The following is a 19,468-nucleotide window of genomic DNA, read 5'->3' on the forward strand; positions in this document are numbered from 1 at the left end:
AAATTCTATATATAAAAATAGAACCCACCTTCTACTAACATTTTCAATCAACTTTTTACTACATTTTTTAAAACTCGTGTTAGGTCAAAACTTCCCGTTGTATTTGTAGACGGAGGGAGTCTATGTGTTATTTTTTTTGTATTTGTAGACGGAGGGAGTCTATGTGTTATTTTTTTATAACCATACAAATTTTGTCAACAATGTCTTTTCAGTTGTCTTTGACTATTTCACTTGCACTCACATACACGTATTCTTAGACAAATTCTTTCTTGCTTTTAAATCAGAATTTTTTTCTTTAAATGCTTTTCTTTGATAATACTCCCACCATCCCTTAAATTTAGTCACATTTTTCTATTTCCGTCTATCCCACAAAATTTGTCACATTTCACTTTTTGTCATGTTTGTAGTAGATCTCATATTCCGCTAACTCATTCCAACTCACATTTTATTATAACATTAGTATATAAAAGTAGGATCCACTATGCACTAACTTTTTCAACTCACTTTTTGTTATATTTTTTAAAATCCGTGCCCGTTAAAGTGTGACAAAATTTGAGAGACGGAGGGAATAGTGACCTACACCTTTTTCAAATGATTTCTAAGTTTAGCAACCCCTAACCTTAATTACAAGTTATATTTGCCATGGCTTATTTAACCCCAGTTTATATGCATTCAACTCGACTATTTTACATACTTAGCTAACTAGTTAGCCCCAGTTACTTGTTTAACTTTTAAGTTCATGTTGACCTATTATTATCTTTTTATTAACAACTAGCCCTTTTTTAAAACTAAATCATTTTATTTCAGAAACTCAAAGATTTGCCTAAAGGTGAAAATTAAAAGCGGGTGGCCACTATATAGGTGAAAAAAAGGTCCACAATTGTTCTGCAGAGTTTCACGATGCGTAGGACTCGGAGTTATCGCAGCAGTCGTTAAGGTTGGTGTTATCAGTGTGCCTGATTTTGAGTATCGTACGAACTAGGCAATCAAACATCTGGCAGGGCCATGGTAACCCTCTTTATCCATGTTAAACAAGACAATCAAACGAACTCTAAATTAATAATAGATTATATTTTATTTATTACTTTCCTCGTCCCATTTTAGGAGTCCCATTTGAGTTTGACATGGATTTTAACAAATGTAAAGGAAAGTTGGTGAAAAAATATAGTGGAATGTGGGTCATACTTTTATATAATACTCCCTCCGTCCCTAAGAATATGCACTCGGGGTTCGACACGATTTTTAATGCAAAATTGGTAAAGTAAGAGAGAGAGAGAAAAAAAAAAGTAATTAAAGTATTGTTAGTGGAGAATGAGTCTCACCTCAATAGAGAGAAAAAGAGTTTTCAAAATCAGAAAGTGCATATTTTTGTGGAACGGACTAAAAAAGAAAGAGTGCATAGTCTTGTGGACAGAGAGAGTAGTTTTTTTAATAAAATGTGAATGGAAAAAAGTTAGTGGAATGTGGTGTCTATTACCACTTATGGAATATTTTAACCAGGATTCCTAAAGTGGAACACCTAAAAATGGTACATTGTAACTCCTAAAGAGAGACGGAGGGAATACTATGTATTTGCAACGATATAATGGTTTGCTAGTGGTCCCACCGGTGTCTGGTTGAATCATAATTCCTTAGCTTAGTTGATTCGATTTTTTTCAAATATTGTTTAATTATAACCATGTTAGTGAAGCCGTAAAATACTCTCTCTTGAGTCGTTTTTATTTTTGGCAAAAAACTTATCTTCTCTCATATTTTATTTTACCTCAGTCTATTTTAGTTTATTCAAATTTTTACTTTACTCTTTTCATTTTAATCTTTAATATATTAATTTTTAAAATTTTATGCAAAAAAAAAATGCATCATTACCTTTGGACTACCTTGATACTCCCTCCGTCCGCGAATAGGAGTCCCAGTTGAGTTGGGTGCGGGTTTTAAGAAAAATTTAAGTGTGTGATAGTGGAATGTGGGACCCATTTATATTATTATTTGCAATCAAAGTGGATTAAAATTAATTGCAGCTTCTAAATTAAGGGAAAAGTGGGGTCATTTTTTATACTCCCAAAATAAAATGTCTAACCGGAACTCCTAATGGCGGACGGATGAAAATAGCCAACCGGGACTCCTATTCACGGACGGAGGGAGTATATTTTTTAGGGATTGGTTAGTCATAGAATTTTGATTTAATGGAATGTTCAACACGTATGTGTGTAGTAGATGCAGTGATGAAATGGGTAGGAATAGGATGGGGTGAATGGCGACGTCTGCTTCATTCTGTTACATTCTTTTGTTGGGTAGCGTTGGCCGTTGAGGGGCCACATGCTTCGCTTGTGGTTGGAATTTTGCCTCAATCTTCTCTACTCTCAATTCCCCGACTCAATTACTCCCACACTCTCGCTCTCGCTACTCTCTACCTTCAATTTTCTCATTCATCTTCTCTCTCCCTCTCGATTTGCAAGGCCTTCCTCAGTAGGGCTTTTTTCTGTACTAAATTTTGCACTTTTTTCTATGAATGAACTTGATTTTGATTTTCTGTAGTATTTTTTATTTAATTGACGATTGTTTGAATTTTGAGAGCTACCTCTAAATTGCTAATTCGTGCAATTTCCATGGAAAATTGTTTATTTGTGTGCGTGTGTTCGTGTTTTGGAGATGCTTATGTTTGGGATATGAAATGGCTTGCTCTTTTGCTTAGAATTGTCATGTAAAAATATGAAATGGTTTGGGTAATTAAGGTATCAGTTTTACTGCTTCTGATGCTCTTTTTCAATAGGGAATGCATCTCTTTATGGAGTAATTGTGTAACTGAGCTCAATTTCATGTGTTTATAAAATGAATTCAGTGCTATACTTTTCAAGTGTGAGTATGCTAGAAACTGTTGATTTAGCTTATAACATCAACTTGATTTGTTAGTTATGTTTTTCAACAACTCAGATAGCTTCAATGAAATCTGTCCGGGATCCTAGCCTTAGCAAGACAGCCCCTTTTACTTGGTTAATAATTCATCATAGAGCAAAAGTGGTATTTAAAGTGTTTTAATTTGATTTGCTGAGCAACAAGAGGTTATGCTGTGGACATTTCAATATGATAGTCAATTTGATGCTTTATGTATTAGTTTCAGCAAGTACAATGAATGAACAAGCTTTGACCTAAATGAGAAGAAGTTTATCTGCATCAATGAACATCAATAGCCCTTAATACTTAATTTTGATATGTAATGCTTGTGCCCGTCTTCTCTTTCTACAGCCTACAAATTCTGGGGAATGCTCTAGCACGGGCTGTCCACACTCTGCATAGATCATTTATCCATCTCTTTCGTGTAAGCTAAGCCTCAACAGGAGCATTGAGTCTAATCCATGGCTAGAGTAAATGGTGTTGTATATTCATCTGCGAAATCACCGCAACACCCTAAGTATATCATAAACCAAGGAATAAACCATCACAGACAGGGAACAGGACATTTATCGCTGTCTAGCCTAAAATGCATTTCAAAGCGATTTTGGCCTTTAGGTCGAAAATTGGATGCATGTATCGAACCTCGAGGATTTTCTTTGGTATGCCAATCAACAGAAACGCAGGATACAGAAACAAAAGTGCGTGTCAGGCGCTACCGTGATGGTTCAGTTATATCCAGGTATACATTGCTTTGTTTGATAGTGATAAAATGACAACTGTGTAACACAATACGATCACCGATGGCCACCTTCTATTGGGATTTCAATATCTTGACTGAGCTTTTTCTGATATAATTATTTACATTTCAGCTGACTGGTTAGTTGAGCATATGTCTAGCAGCTATTTTATGGTTATATTATTAATTTTAGACAAATATCGTATGCAGTAATCTTTTAAAATTTTGGTCATTGGTGCTGAACGTCGATTTTGCAAGTTGCCACAGTTATGCACTTAATTTTTTTTAATAATCAGGATTGTGTCATAAGACGAGCTGTTCTAAAAGTTATTTTTGATAATTTATTCTTTTGTTGCGTAGATCTCGAAGTGGAGATGACCATCCCATAGAGACTGGCAAAACCATCTCGTCTAGTCAGGGATTAGCCGAAGCATGCAAATATGTCTCAAATGATGCAAAATTCATGAATGAAAGGGCTAGAAATGATATGATCCTTCTTTCACGGTATAATGACTGTCCAATTTTTCAGCACCAGGCCATTCTCTTTCTTTTTTGACGTAGTTTCTAGAAAAAATAAATGGTTCTACATAAGATTTCTTTTTAATGTTTCTGTTGATTCTATAGCTTCAGCATTTTCAAAAATTCAATCCAGATGAATAACCTTCATATCCGCTCTGTAATACCTCCTATTATTTTAAATTTAGGGGCATAATGAAGTTGGATGCTCGTGCACGACAAGACGTTGCCTTTCTTGGTTCAGAGTTCCTCAAACTTGATGGTAAGCATTTCTTTAATCTTCATTAAAAATCATTAATCTTTGTGAACACAACCATGAAACAACTTTTACAGATCCAACTACTTTAGTGAGTTTTGAAAAAGAGTCTAAAAGATGTTCATGCTGAACTCAATTAAGACTCATCACTAATAACTACTTTTGTTATTTGGTAGCACGTGCAAGGGAAGACACAGAGAAAATAGATCATGATGTAAAGAAAAGAGCTGAAAGGCTTCATCATGTAGCTACAGTAAGTATTATCCATTTCTTAACTGTTCCTAAAACATAAGTAAAGAAGATCTCTAATCAACCTCTTCTGATTACTACGTGCAGCTTCTAAAAAATATAGCTGAATCGAGATTGAAAAGTGCTGCTGACAAACACTGGAGTGATGGTGCATTAGAGGTCAGTATGGTGCTTTACGCTGTCTTGTAGAATTTTTTTTCAGTCAGAACATCTTCATCTTGAGTTGCACTGGTGTTTTGTAGTGAATTCTTATTTTTCCCTCTTTTATTAATTTGATTGCCATAGTGGTTTGAATGTCTTCTACTAAATGGCCAACATACTAAGAGGCTTTTGTCTGAAATAGCTTTTTATGCCCTTGTTCAGGCTGATTTGAAGCGAGCTGACTTTGCTGCCAAACGACGTGCTATGGAAGATTCTCTGATGGCATTGGAGGTATTGTTATCATAATCAGACAAGCTTGTTTGTTTTGCTAGATAGGATAAAAATTTTCTTAATATAATCATTTCAACGAGAGGTTTATTTATTAGTTTTCACAAATTCATTTGCCCTTCACAAGAAATATTTCTCCTTTCTTTGCATATTAATTATTTGGGGATTCAGATTTCTGTTTGTTGGAGTTGCAGTTTCTCAAAAACATTCATGGAATGATGGTGAGCAAAATGCAGAGATCGTAAGTTTCTTACAGCAATATGTATTCCTCATCGTTCAAGATATATGAATATTTCCTGACTAAAATTATATGATCCGAACAGGAAAAGAGATCCTACAGATGCTACTGAGGCCAGAAGACATGTAACGCTTGAAAAGAACGGGAAAACTCTTGAGTTTCTCCCAGGGGAGGTATCTACCGACCACATTGATGCCATTCAGGTTAGTGTAGACACGATCTGTACATAAAAATGATAGCACCCTATTAAAAACCTTTATTCTGAGCCTTTTTGTAACACAGGAAGCTTACGAGAGCATGGCTTCTGCACTCTCTGTAGCTGATGGAATTGACTATACAGACCCTGAAGAGGTCTAGATTCAGTTGAATACAAACATATTCAGTAGATTCCCAAATTCCCAATTCTTTTTCTCATATACTTATTCTCTGTTTGCAACAGTTGGAGTTGCTTGTGGCAGCTCTTATCGATCTCGATGCAATGGATGGCAAAAGCAGCGTATCTCTATTGGCAGAGTGCTCAAGCTCTCCTGATGTCAGCACTAGGTATCTGCTTCTGTTACCCTTCTTCTTCTTTGCTCCATATCTAGTTCATCAACAAGGAATAAACATCAATGTTGTGAACTTTAGGAGTCAGGCTTTCCCGTTGCCTCCACATACCTTTATGATCATTTTTTTCAATTTTTTGTATCATAATTGATCAGGAGAGCGCTAGCAAATGCATTATCAACAGCTCCATCAATGTGGACTCTAGGAAATGCTGGCATGGGAGCTCTGCAGGTAACAATTCCTAGTCACTCTCTTGAGACCAGTTTACCTCTGAAAATACGAAGCTTAACGCGCATTACATGCTTGCAGAGGCTGGCCGAAGATAGTAATCCTGCAATTGCGGAAGCTGCAACGAAAACCATGTTTGAATTGAAGAGACAGTGGGAAATAGAGGAAGGTGATAGCTGGAGGTTCATGATGAACCAAAATGCTCAAGCAGACAACAAAGATGCTGATGATACTGAATCTGATTAGGAATCCATATTTGTTTATAATCTCTAGACTATCATTGGGTCCTTTTTTTACTAATTTACCTGATGCTTATTCAAATCTTACTTTTGTATCATTATCTGTAAAATAAAGAGAATGAATTAATCCAAATTTAGTACATTCAAAGGATAATCTCCTTTAAAGTGACATTAAGTAGGTTGTAAGGATAAGGGCCATTTCTTTGCCTTGTTGTGCTCAACCAAGAAACGGGGTAAAACAGATCTGACTTTTAGAAACTGTGGGATATGTCGTTGCTTTAAGAACACAAGTAGGTGATTTTTATCGAGTTCATAATGGCATAAGCTAAAAACATGTTAAAAGACTGCACATAATGGAAAGTGCTAATATACTATTAATAAGGCATTATATTATTTCAGGTTAGTTTTCATCTTTTGGATATTTTTTGACGAAATGCTAAGTAGACTTGTCAAGTGGGTCGGGTCCAGTCGGATCGGGCTGTCAGGGTAGATACTCAAAAGCATGCTTTATGCTGCTTTGTACTATATAACTTAATTTCCAATTATTTATGAGAAGAAATTTATCTATCATGTGATTTTTCATTTTTTATTATTATTTTATTAATGGAACAGACATTGTAGACGGGTTGATAGATTCGTAGATACAAAAGATCTTTCAGTCGGCATCTTTTAGAAGTAGGTAATTGATAACGGAAAATGAGTTTTATATGGAAGAAAGTGTCTTGTTTTATTATTTTCGTATTAATTAATGCAAATAATGATAAATCTATATAATATAAAAAAATTAGAAAGTATAAATAATGTCAAATTTAATTATATATGAAGTACCCGAACTTATTAGGAAATTACATAAGAAGTTGCTTACAGAAATGTGACAGAAATCTTATGTCAACAATATAATGGAGTGACAAAAATACCTTTATAGGACCATGAGGGTGCTTTAGTCCGAACCCAAAACGTTAAGGACACTCTTTAAAGAATTCAAATCTCACATTACATATATTTTTTAATTCTTAATTTATAGTATATAATAATAATAATAATAATTAAAAAAACATATTAAATATTTTAGAAATTATTACTATATATATTTACATATTATTGGATGTATACACAACAATTTCAATACTACAAATAATAAATCATCATCATCATCATCATCATCATCATCATCATCATCATCATCATCATCATCATCATCATCATCATCATCATCATCATCATCATCATCATCATCATCATCATCATCATCATCATCATCATCATCATCATCATCATCATCATCGTATTGGTTACTTTTGCTAATATATTTATTGCATATACATACCTAATTGGATCTATTTTATTTTTGTTATTATAATTTGGACATATACATAAAACTATAATAATAGTATTATATATTATATAAAAATTATGTACATAATAGTATTATATACTACCTCCGCCCTACTCAAAATGTTCATCTTTCTTTTTTAGTTTGTCTCACTTAATATGTCCATTTTTCATATTTGGAAACAAATTTATCTCCTCTCTCCTCATTAAAACACCTTACTATCTTTCCTCTTTACTATATTATATTAAATATTTTTTTCTAAAACTTTGTGCCACTCAAGATATAAGCATACTTTTCACTTTTTATATATTTATATACACATTGTATTTTTATATAAATTGAAAAAAAAAAGTAATACAGTAGTATATCGTAAAATGTTAGATGAATTCCTAAAGTATCAAAAAAATTTAGATAAAGTATGCCTTAAAGGAGTTCATGGGTAAAATGAGAAAAAATAAGTGGATAAAGACATATAATGTGATTAATGATTTTCTATACATACTATTCCTCCGTCTGCCATTATAGTCCATTTGATGGCACAAGTTTTAAAAAATGTTAAGAAAAATGGATGAAAAAAATTAGTGGAATATGAGTGTCATTTGAATACGAGTTAGTGGAACGTGGGATCATATTACCATTTATGGACTCCTATTAGCGGATGGACTAAAATGAAAAAACGAGACTCCTATTCACAGATAGAGGGAGTATTTGCCAAGTTGAAAGTTTGTGGAAAAAATAAGATTTTTAAAAATTTCATGATATTAGAGACCAATATTTAGGGACCAATGTCCCATAATCTAATGTAATTAAATAAAATTTAGTGTTTTCTTTTATTGTACCAACATATTTATTTTGTTGATATATTCGTGTATTTGTATTGATACACTTATATAATTATGTTATGATTTTTAATATACTTGTATAATTGTATTGATATAGTAAATGTGTTTGAGATATAAGTGTTCAAACTTGTAATATGCACCAAGTACAATATCTTATCAGGTATGTTACCTAAATCTAGTTATTATTTGATCACATTCATATATAACCTTTTCTATTTTATCTAGTTATTATTTGATCACATTCATATATAATCTTTTCTATTTTATTTACTATTTTTCATAGTATATAGTATGATTTTGAAAAGACTACGTAGTGATATTGTTTCTCATTATAGTTGGTTAATTGATAATGTGAAATTAGTTCAAAAAAATAATATAATATATGCATATATTATATATTATAATGTCGTTCAGTTTGTTAAATAAAATAATAATATAATATGATATGAGATAAATCACAATATAATACATCTAAGATTAAATTAATTATAAGAGTATAATGAAATGATTAATCATGACATACAACTTAATCTTAATACTATGGAGGTGAGCCAATATACGTTATCACCGAATAATTTTTTTTGAAAATACAATCAAACACCAAATAAAATTAATTACGGAGTACGATTTTTAACACGACGAATTAACTTCGAAAACTTTTGAGTGACAAGATAATAAGAAAAATAAAGCCCATATATATACTTATAAAATTATACTCCTCGTTTGACGAAAAATTCCTATTGCATCGTACCTTACTTTTATTTCTACCTCTCAAACCCTAGCTCCTCTTCATAAACTCCCCTAGATTGCACTGCATATTGTTTTGTAAATTCACAACTCGCCCTCAGATTTCTCTCTATTTGTGTTCAATTGCGTGTGTTTTTTCCCTGAGGATCTTGTAATACCGAAAGATCGAAGGATTTCTTCGCGTTCCTGTCTTCTACAAGCTGATTATAGGTATTTTTTTTCCTGATTTTGCGGTTTACTCTATCGACATGCTTTTATATGTTGGTATTAACTACTTGTGCTGATTTGACGTTGAGGTGTTGAAATATCAAATATTAAATCCCTTTTCCCATATTGGAATCTATTTTTACTCTAAATTTACGTTTTAATTTATGCAATATGTATTCTTCTCGTTATTCTCCAATTATTTAACCTAAAAATCTGTTCTTATTTCGTTGCCAATCGATGATATATTTGGATTTTATGCTTGATTCTTCGTGTGTTGACTTTGACTTAGTTAATTAGACTCCCTCTGTCCCCTAAAAATATGAATTTTTGAAATGACACCGATTTTAATGCAAAATTGGGAAAGTAGGAGAATTATAGAAAGAATAGTGTGTTAGTGGAAAATGTATCCCACCTCATTAGATTGAAACAAATTTTCTTAAATAGAAAGTTTATAATTTTAGGGGATGTAAGGAGTAATATTTAGCTTGTTCTAGCTGATTATTACTTATATCAATTCATAGTCTTATGTGAGTTACTTTTCGTGTTTGGGAATCATGCTGATTAGTTGTTCCTTTGCCTTTCTCTTGTTTTGCAGTTGTCATATAATTTCAAAAAGACTTGAAATCTTTGTTGTCTATGGCCTCTTTGGATATGTCCTTGGACGATATGATTAAGAGTAGAAAAAATACTGTTAAAGGTGGCAGAGGGCAAGGCAGGCCTCGCCGTGGTCGAGGAGGACCTGGAGGGTCATCCCGAGGCGGAAGGCCTCCATTTGGCGCTCCTCGCAGAAATCCCCTTGGAGTGAATGCTCGACCTTCAGCCTACACTATTGCCAAGGCAAGCTCAATGTCTTATGCATTACATAGACAAATCTGCTATGCTGTATTACCTCATTGAAGGTTCTCTAGTTTTATAAATTCAAATTTGAGAGGTTTGGACATATTTTGATCGTGGGGAGATGCCCACAACTATTCAGAAGGAAACAGCAGTCATATTGTAGAGAATGCTCTAAGTTCATGATGGTTCTGTTCTTATGGGATTTTGTCAAGCACTCTGCAAGGATGTTTGTGAAAAGTGAGAGATTTGTTGGAAGTCTACTTGTCATCTTATGCAGAGGAGCATTGTAGGTGATAGCTTAAGATCTTTCGCCAAATTAAAATCCTAATATTTTGAGGCTTCGACTTTCTGCTCTAACTGTTAAATCAATATCTCTCTAGTTTGTATTGCCAATCATAAGAGGGGAATTTGTGAAGGATATCTGCTGCTCTGTGATGGATGCCATTACCATACTGTGGAACTCGTGGGGCGAGATTTCTGTTGTGTCACAGTTCATAGAATCTTGCAAATGTGGTTTTCCTTTACCGAACTTGAGAACTGGAGCTCTCACCTTTGTATGGCACTGACATGGTGTGGGTCAAATCTTCATCCCCATATTGACTAATTTACATATCTCAATTTTCAATGGACTTAGATAACCAATCTTTTTTAAGCATTTCCATGTGACTCCTTCCTGGATCTTTGATGATATCTCCTTTATCTACAAGAGCGATAAAATATAATTTTCTTGTCATATGCTGACAATCGCTTTTCCCAATTCGAATATGTTTTGGTTTGCTTGCATCAGTCGTTCCGCAGAACCAAGAACTTGCCATGGCAGAGTGGTCTGCTTGAAGAAAGTCTTAAGGCAGCTGGGCTGTCGGGATTGGAAGCTGGTACAAAGTTATTTATTTCGAACTTGGACGCTGGGGTTTCCAATGAAGATATTAGGGTATAACTTTTGTGTGCCATTTGACAATTTTTATATCTTTGAGTGGTCTCTTTTGGAAAATTGCTGAAGAAGAGTTACACACAGGAGCTGTTTTCTGAGATCGGAGAGTTGATTCGGTATGCCATTCATTTCGACAAAAATGGGCGCCCAAGTGTAAGTTTATATTTTCTTTTGATATATTCTCAATAGTTATGTGAATAATATTTTATAGATCTTTTTAATGGCTACATAGGTTTATATCATCATTTATATTTGTTTCCCCTAGCTTAGGATGCCATTTTGTATTATGTATTTTATTTCTCTGAAATGTCGGGTTGAGTTGATATGTTTTGCAAACTGCCCCTAATCAGACTCATTGGGATGTACTATTAGTTTAGTAGTGCTTTCTCTTTACTTGATTACAGGCGCTTTTCCTCCCAATTATTAATTCCATTAATTGTTTAGCAGGGTTCAGCTGAAGTTGTTTTTGCACGACGGAGTGATGCATTTCAAGCACTTAAACGTTACAACAATGTCCAATTGGATGGAAGGCCTATGAAGATAGAGATAGTTGGTTCTAATGCAGAGATCCCATTGTCGGCTCGTGTTAATGTAGTGGGAGGAGCAAATGGCAAGAAAAGGACAGTTGTCATGGCGTATGTGACCAAAACCTTTTAAAAACATGTCCTTCCATGTTATCTTCTTTGAGAGTTTTTTTGAGTTTCCTAACCCGGTTCTTGCTGTTTTCTTAGGTCTGGACATGGTCGTTCAAGAGGTGGTTTTGCACCGGCAAGTCGTGGTTCTGGGTAAGCTTCTGTTTTCTTGGTTCTTGCATTATGAGATGTTTCCATTTGTGTTCTTAAAGGATTAATTTGAATAAAATCTGAATGAATTCTAGACAAAGAGGTCGTGGAGGTTCTGTTACTGGACGCGGAGGTGCAGGTCGTGGCGGTGGACGTGGTCGTGGTAGAGGCCGTGGTCGTGGAGGTGCACAGTGGAGAAAGAAGGTTGACAAATCTGCTGATGATCTTGACAAGGAACTCGACAGTTATCACGCAGAGGCAATGCAAACCTAGAGACGGGCTCGAGCTATTCACTTGTTAAGATGTTAGCTGTACAATCTGGGTGTGCTTACAACTGCTGAAGTGTTTATCTTTTCATAATGCTTTGGATGATATTGCTTTCAGTAGCTGGATGATGGTATTACTGTTATCTTAATAGTAAAGTAGTCCTTGGCTTTTTATAATACTATAAAATATGTTTGTATGTTTATTCGGAAGCAGCCGCCAGAATGTGAATTATGCTGTATGCAAAATTTTGTCTTTGCAGTTTATTAATCAGAAATTTTAAAGCGAGTTTAAAAATCTCATACCATTGCAAAGTTTTGACTTTTGTATGTAATGTGGTCTAGGGTTGGCAAATTGTACGTGTTAGGTCGTTATATGGTCAATTTGTTAATGACCCGACCTAATAAGGATAAACACGAATATGACCTGTCAAGAAAATTCTAAACCAGAATATGAACTCGACCTGCTATCCTTAAACCTGAAACCCGACACGAACATATTAACGACGCGAACCACCTTGAGTCAGCATGATGCGATAAGTAATTTAAGTATTAACAACATCATCTTCAGAAATCAAAATTCACATTACGCTACTGCTGGACATACCTTAACTCAATTTCTAAATAATAAAATGTAATATTATAATATTATTTCTTAATAAGTAACCCGAACACGACACGAAATTTTCGTGTTCTTAACATGATAACCCAATAAGGGCACGAACCCAATAAGCTTTGATCCAAACCCATTAATTTCGTGCAGATTTGTGTCGGGTTATAGTATCATGCCAAAATTGCCGGCCCTAGTATAGTCAATGGCTTAGTGTATGAGATCAAAGGTCACGTGCCAAAAGTAAAAATTGTGTTTTTGCATTGAATAATCTTCACGTTTGCTTACAAACTGAACAAACGGAAGTACAATACAACAATCCCCGATGAAGAAAGAATGCTATGAAATCTCAATAGAATGTTTGCAAAATTTACAGCTGAACAAACCAAAAGGAGAAAAATGCATGTTTTGCAAGATTTACAGCTGAAAAACGATAGTATAATACAACAATTCCTGTGCATGAAAGAATGGTAAGAAATACTATGTAACATAAAGCGGCAACTATGCTCAGTGTGATCACCTTCCTGTTGTTGATCCAGAGCCACTTGCCGAGGCAGAACCGTCCCTCTTGAGCAACAGCTTCCCAGACTCGCTTTTATGGAAGAGTTTCTCAACCGCTTCATTCCAATTGTTCCTAGCGTTCTTACAAAATGATTTATCTGTTTGTTCTTCCGGCCCAGTGTCATCTTCACGAGGCTCTTTGCCTGTTGAAGATCCCTCCTCTGGGGGTTCTTCTTCAGCAGACGTCACCGCGTGAGGTATATTTAGACTGACAGCTCGCTCTAATGCATCCTTATGTTCTTTCTCCAATGTCAGAATACGCTCGAACTTCTGCACTTTAGGTGGGGTTGTTATGGTCTCTGCATCCTGCTCCCTTAAATTCTGCATATACAAGAATATGGTGATAATTTGGCGAATACTATAATCCATATTTCTAAAATTGAGGTAGGGCTTGGAGCTGCAATAAGTAGAGATCCATTCGTTGTGCTCGACTGCTCGACAGCCTAAAGTTATTAAGACAGATGCATCCAGATGTTTCAAGATCGAGAGCACCACCCACATACAAGGCAATATAGAAGCAAAAAGGAAAGAGAATGATGGAACTAGCTTTACTTACTCCCAAGGCCTTTTCTGCCTCTCGTTCTATCCAGATAATAGCATGATCAGATGTAGCATTGCACGACAACACAATATGCTCGAATCTGCCATCAACAGGAATAGCGGTCCTGACCTCTGGTGGAAATCTCCCACATCTGTACCGAGCAGTGTTTTCAGTTTCAGAGTGATAATCGAGAGAATGTAGGTTGATGCCTCTTAACGAAAGCACTCAACCTGATCGCATAACGGTGAGGGAAAACCCCGGTATATTATAAATCATAAAGCACAAGTTTTTTCAGAAATCATTCTTCCTTGCATATCAAAAAATGCGGAGCAGATTATGAGTACTATTGTAAACTGCATAGATGATTTGTGCTCCATTACTTAAAAGCAGGGCTAAAGTTGCTAATTTACCGGCAAAATTTCCTCTCGACAATATGATATATACGGCCAGGCGCATATAGTCTTCTTGGATCCCTGAGCTTTCTACCTTCAGGTATGAATGTATCCCTCAGACAGACCAGAAACAATAAGCAGGGCAAACTGTCACAAAGCATCAGGACCACGACGATTCAAACGATATCTCGAATGTACTTATCATCTAAAAGGTAAACCGAGACTGTAAAGCACCAGTTGTAATCTTTTCATAGCTTACCAGAAAATAGACTTGAAGATATCCTCCAATGGTGTGGGTGTTCTAGGCAAGAAATCATCCTAAACAGCAAACAACATAGAAGCTCTTTTCAACAGTGAGAAATGATACTGAGAAGTTAATGAAGAAGCACAAATCCAATAACAAGTTTTTCTCCATTTGAAGAAAAAGCATTCCAATTTCCCACTCATTGATTCAATACAGCCTAAACTAAGCCCTAATTTAGGCAATTCAATACAGCCTAAACTAAGCCCTCAGTTCATTCAATACAGCCTAAGCTAAGCCTTAATTTAGGCAATTGAATCAGAAAGCAAAATTGAGGCAATCACCTGCAAAATAACAGAGTTGATAACATCGGCATACTTGACGGCCAAATTGAGCGACATACACCTCGCCGGCGCCACCGCATAACACTTGACCAAGCTCCTCGGAATCCCCCCCAATTGATCCCCGTGATTGACTACAATCACAGTCAACAAAGCGGCAACACCTGAGCCCAACGAATGCCCCGTGAAAACCATCTTATAGCACCTCCCACTCTCCTCCCAGAGGCGCCGCAGCGTCTCCGATTCGGCGTTGAGCAGCCACGTGGCGGATTTGAGGAGGCCGCAGTGCACGTAACCGCCGTCGAACATCTGCTGCCCCAGCCGATTGTCGAGCAGCAGCTTGTAATCGCTCTCGCTGAGGAGATTGAGGCCGCGGATGGCCATGACGATCTCGCGATTTTCGTGATCGGCGTAGATCAGGTAGGGCGGGGCGTGGCCGAGCGTGTGGTCGTAGGCAACGCGCTTGACGACCCAATCGGGGTTGAGGCGGTAGCCGCCGGCGGGGGCGTACTTGGGGGAGAGCAAATCGGGCTCGTAGACGGCGAGGATGAGGCGGCAGAGGCGGGGGACGGAGGCGAACTCGTCGGAGGTGGCGGTGGCCCAGCTCTCGCTGTCGTAGGAACCGATGTAGGTGCAGCGCTTCCATGCCCAGCGGAGGCAGCCCAAAACGACGACGCATTCGACGCCGCAAGCTACAGACATTTCATTTTGATGGAAGAGTAGTCGTTGTGGTGGTGAAGATAAGTAGAGAGAGCGGAAGAAGCTTCCCGTTTGTGGAGCTGTAAAGCTAATCACTCTTTCTTTCTGTTTCGGATTAAGAGAGTAAACAACTTAATTAACAAGCTAAATTGCGTATTCAAATATGATTTTGTTAACAACAACTGTGATTCCTTTATATTCTTTATTTTCGTTCATTTACTTCAACTTCAGGTGAAAAAGTTTGATTTTCTTTTGCTTTTTGCCTACCGACAATTTTATACTACTATATATAATTAATTTTAAATGCCGTGCGAAAAAAAAGAGATTATTATAATAGAATATTTCAGATTATATGAAATTTGAATTCTGACTTAAAATCTAAATTCCTGTAATGATCATCACAAAGTAAAAAATGACATTAAACATGTTCGCTTTTCCTCATGGGAAATGAAAAGAAATAAAACTAGACAGAATGATGGCAGTCAAGATATGAGTTTTATCCGATGCAATTCATGTCTAGTTTTATCCAAGATATGAGTCGGGTCCACAATCCACATGAATTGCCTCCGCCGTTGTTGTTGTAGTTGCTGGAGAATTTGGAGGTTATTTCGGTGTTGGCGGCGACAACATTGGTGGCTAGGGGGTGGTGGGTTTTGGGAGTGAGAGAGAGAGAGATGGAGATGAGAAGTAGGGGTGAGATAAAGGACATGAAAGGAGAATTTGCCTCCAATTCTAGATCCATCTTTCAATATAGAAATGCTAAATCACCTCTTTCGGCATAATTCAATTCTTGACATTTATTGAAGAACAGTGTGGGTCATCACCATATTCGAGGCCCTCCATAAATGAAGCACACACTAAACCCTTTAATGGCCCGATTTGAGGCTAAATCTGTTCATTTATGACTAATTGATCACGCCCTAAGTGTACTCCTATGATGACTTCTCTTTTTATATGGCTAAATCTGATGAGGCTTAATAATGAAAAGTCTTTTCTAATTTATGGCAAAATCATTTAATAGAGATAACATCATTGACTATCATATCAGTTTTAAATAGCAGATGCCTATTATTTATAAGGTTGTGTAGATCTTCATTTATTATTTAAACTTGTCGTAATCGAAGAAAAATGAACATGAAATATTATGGACAATTTGTGACCCAAATTCTTGTCTCAACGACACATGTAAATTATATAATAGAAGGGAGTTTCGACAAGTTGGCCAACAATTTAAAGAGAAATGATGAAACTAGTCTTCTGATTTCGAACTACTTGGTTAAAAATGGGTAGGACTAGTTGTCTCCACAACTCAGTATAAAAATTCTACGGCATACAATTGCTATTTCCAGCAAACAAAGGATGGCGGCGGCGGCGATGATTGTTGGTGCAGCCATGGTGATGGCATTGGTAGCGTCGGCAGCAGGGGCTCCATTAGTGACATTCGTGTTTGGGGACTCGTTGACGGAAGTAGGGAACAACAATTACTTGCAACTCTCCCTCGCCAGATCCGACTACCCTCACTACGGCATCGACTTTGATGCCGCCAAACCCACCGGAAGATTCACCAATGGAAGGACTATTGGTGACATTATTTGTAAGTACTTTACCAGTTTATTAGGATAGATAACTCATCTATCTTGATGATTTATTAATAAAAATGACTTAAAATGTAAATATGATCTTATAATGTTTAGTTTATTTATCTTTCCTACCAAACTGCTCATTTTCTGATGAAAATTGTACATCAGCTGCCAAGCTTGGGATTCCGCCACCACCTCCGTATCTCTCCTTGTCACCAACGGACGATGCCATCTTCAGAGGCGTAAACTACGCCTCTGGTGGAGCTGGCATCCTTAATGACACCGGCCTCTACTTTGTACGCCATTGGCATTCTATTTTTTTCTTCTTTTGCTATTCACATGCTAACCAACCGGTTTAACGACAGATAGAAAGGCTGTCGTTGGACGATCAAATAGACAAGTTTGAGAGGACGAAGCGGTGGATGAGGGCGAAAATAGGAGACGAGGCAGCCAACAAACTATGCAACGAAGCAGTCTACTTCATTGGAATAGGCAGCAACGACTACGTCAACAATTTTCTACAACCATTCCTCGCAGACGGCCAGCAGTTCACTCATGACGAGTTTCTCGAGCTCCTCGTCTCAACCTTAGCCGAACAACTCATGGTAACTATAGTGCATACCAAATATTAACCTCGAATTTAAAAATTTGAGCTTTCATGATCATCTAAATATCGCAACGCGACAGAGGCTTTACCAATTAAGCGCACGGAAGATGATATTCCACGGACTAGGGCCACTAGGGTGCATCCCATCGCAGAGAATGAAATCCAGCCACGGCCAATGCCTAAACCAAGTCAATGTATGGGTCCAGCGCTTCAACGCCAAAGTGAAGCAACTCATCACCACTCTCAACTCACACCTTCCTTCCTCCAAAATGATATTTGCAGATACTTATCAACCGGTGCTACATCTTATCGACAACCCCTCAGCATACGGTACCTAATCTCGACCACTCATTTCGTTCATTTCGTTTCGATTTCACACTTTGATCAGATTGATTATGATATTGATGATGATGAGATGTAGGTTTTAAGGTATCAAACACATCATGCTGCAAAGTAGAGGCCAAGCTAGGAGGGTTGTGTTTGCCAAACTCCAAATTATGCGACAACCGAAATGACTATGTTTTCTGGGATGCATTTCATCCATCGGATGCAGCTAATGTTGTCCTAGCCAACCACTTCTTTAACATTATGTTTCCAAACACCACGCATTAACTAAATCACTTCTCATTTACGTACAAATACGACCAGACATATTTTACTCTCTATTTTTATCCTTGTTGAAATTTTGTTTTATTTGTTTATAAATATCATTGATAAACCTTAATTTCAATCTCTAAAACTTTAGTGAGAAATACTTCCCCCGTCCAATAAGAATATACTCCCTCCCTCCCACTTAAAATGAAACATTTGGAAATCGGCACGAGATTTTATGTAGTGTTGTTTTGTGAGTTGATGAGGAGAGAGTAAAGTAAGAGAGATGAAAAAGTAAAGATAGAGTTGTTTCCATTTTAGGAAACGTTTCATTTTTAATGGGACAAACAAAAAGGGAAAATGTTTCATTTTTAATAGGACAGAGGGAGTACATTTTTTGTTACAATTGATTAAATAAGAGAGAAGTAAAAAGAAAAAATAATGAAGTGTTGTTAGTGAAGAATGAGTCTTATCTCAGTAGAAAAAAAAAGTTTCCAAATGTTCTCGTGGAACGGACTAAAAGGAAAGAATGCATATTATTATGAGACGGAGGGAGTAATGTCAAACAATTACTAACTTCGTCCCAACTAAGTTGGATCACTTCTTTTTGAGACGGAGATTAAGGCCATCCGCAACGCTGTCTCTTATCCGTCTCTTAACCTCTCATCTCTTCACTATTCATGGGCCCCACTGTACTTTTCAGCTCATCTCTTAACTAAGAGACAACACCTGCATCCCTCCATCTCTTAACCATCTCTTAACTATTCATTCAATTTCATTTTTTATTTTTAATTCCAACAAATTCAATAATAAAAAACACACTTCACTATAAATAAAATAAAATTATAAATTAAATACCTAAAAAAATAAAAAAGACATAATTAAAAAACTAGAAATTACAAATTGCACGCTTAAAACTCAAATAAAAAATAATGGAGGCAAAGAAGCAGAAGAAGGAGTTCTCTAGTGACGATCATCTAACGGTTGCCAAATTTTGCCCAAATGTGCTCCATTAGATCCTCCTAGAGTTGGGC

The 19,468-nt window shown here is 36.4% G+C and overlaps 4 protein-coding genes across 7 annotated transcripts; 3 read left to right on the plus strand and 1 right to left on the minus strand.

Annotated features, from left to right (window-relative positions):
- The first annotated feature begins 2,221 nt into the window (after positions 1-2,221).
- Positions 2,222-6,483, plus strand: LOC125216807 (senescence-associated protein SPA15, chloroplastic-like). 3 transcript variants are annotated; one of them, XM_089067845.1, is made up of 13 exons: positions 2,223-2,481; positions 3,244-3,631; positions 3,989-4,132; positions 4,333-4,406; positions 4,577-4,653; positions 4,737-4,808; positions 5,013-5,081; positions 5,273-5,319; positions 5,402-5,519; positions 5,599-5,667; positions 5,756-5,859; positions 6,018-6,093; positions 6,172-6,483. In XM_089067845.1, exons 2-13 carry the CDS (start codon positions 3,354-3,356, stop codon positions 6,334-6,336), a joined length of 1,293 nt encoding a protein of 430 aa, XP_088923971.1. In that variant the 5' UTR covers positions 2,223-2,481; positions 3,244-3,353; the 3' UTR covers positions 6,337-6,483. The 3 variants fall into 3 exon arrangements, with proteins under 3 accessions (XP_047974536.2, XP_088923971.1, XP_047974535.2); XM_048118578.2 differs by having other exon boundaries at positions 2,224-2,466; XM_048118579.2 differs by lacking the exon at positions 3,989-4,132 and having other exon boundaries at positions 2,222-2,466.
- A 2,748-nt stretch (positions 6,484-9,231) lies between these two features.
- Positions 9,232-12,475, plus strand: ALY4 (ALWAYS EARLY 4). 2 transcript variants are annotated; one of them, XM_048116940.2, is made up of 7 exons: positions 9,232-9,461; positions 10,054-10,295; positions 11,083-11,226; positions 11,311-11,379; positions 11,671-11,861; positions 11,958-12,011; positions 12,104-12,475. In XM_048116940.2, the coding sequence occupies exons 2-7, from the start codon at positions 10,095-10,097 to the stop codon at positions 12,279-12,281; spliced, it is 837 nt and encodes a 278-aa protein (XP_047972897.2). In that variant the 5' UTR covers positions 9,232-9,461; positions 10,054-10,094; the 3' UTR covers positions 12,282-12,475. The 2 variants fall into 2 exon arrangements, with proteins under 2 accessions (XP_047972897.2, XP_047972898.2); XM_048116941.2 differs by having other exon boundaries at positions 11,674-11,861.
- Positions 12,476-13,116: 641 nt separating this feature from the next.
- On the minus strand, positions 13,117-15,920 carry LOC125217093 (uncharacterized). The gene is made up of 5 exons (XM_048118919.2): positions 14,961-15,920; positions 14,635-14,693; positions 14,394-14,522; positions 13,999-14,134; positions 13,117-13,763 (listed from the first exon to the last, which is right to left on the minus strand). The coding sequence occupies exons 1-5, from the start codon at positions 15,657-15,659 to the stop codon at positions 13,398-13,400; spliced, it is 1,389 nt and encodes a 462-aa protein (XP_047974876.1). The 5' UTR covers positions 15,660-15,920; the 3' UTR covers positions 13,117-13,397.
- A 1,045-nt stretch (positions 15,921-16,965) lies between these two features.
- Positions 16,966-18,482, plus strand: LOC125217095 (SGNH hydrolase-type esterase superfamily protein). The gene is made up of 5 exons (XM_048118920.2): positions 16,966-17,250; positions 17,405-17,532; positions 17,602-17,841; positions 17,924-18,173; positions 18,265-18,482. The coding sequence occupies exons 1-5, from the start codon at positions 17,016-17,018 to the stop codon at positions 18,453-18,455; spliced, it is 1,044 nt and encodes a 347-aa protein (XP_047974877.2). The 5' UTR covers positions 16,966-17,015; the 3' UTR covers positions 18,456-18,482.
- The last annotated feature ends 986 nt before the right edge of the window (positions 18,483-19,468 follow it).

This window comes from Salvia hispanica, chromosome 3 (assembly GCF_029641045.1).
Source record: "Salvia hispanica isolate PSC_SH4W2 chromosome 3, Shi_PSC_v1, whole genome shotgun sequence".
In the NCBI taxonomy this organism is placed as follows: domain Eukaryota; kingdom Viridiplantae; phylum Streptophyta; class Magnoliopsida; order Lamiales; family Lamiaceae; genus Salvia; species Salvia hispanica.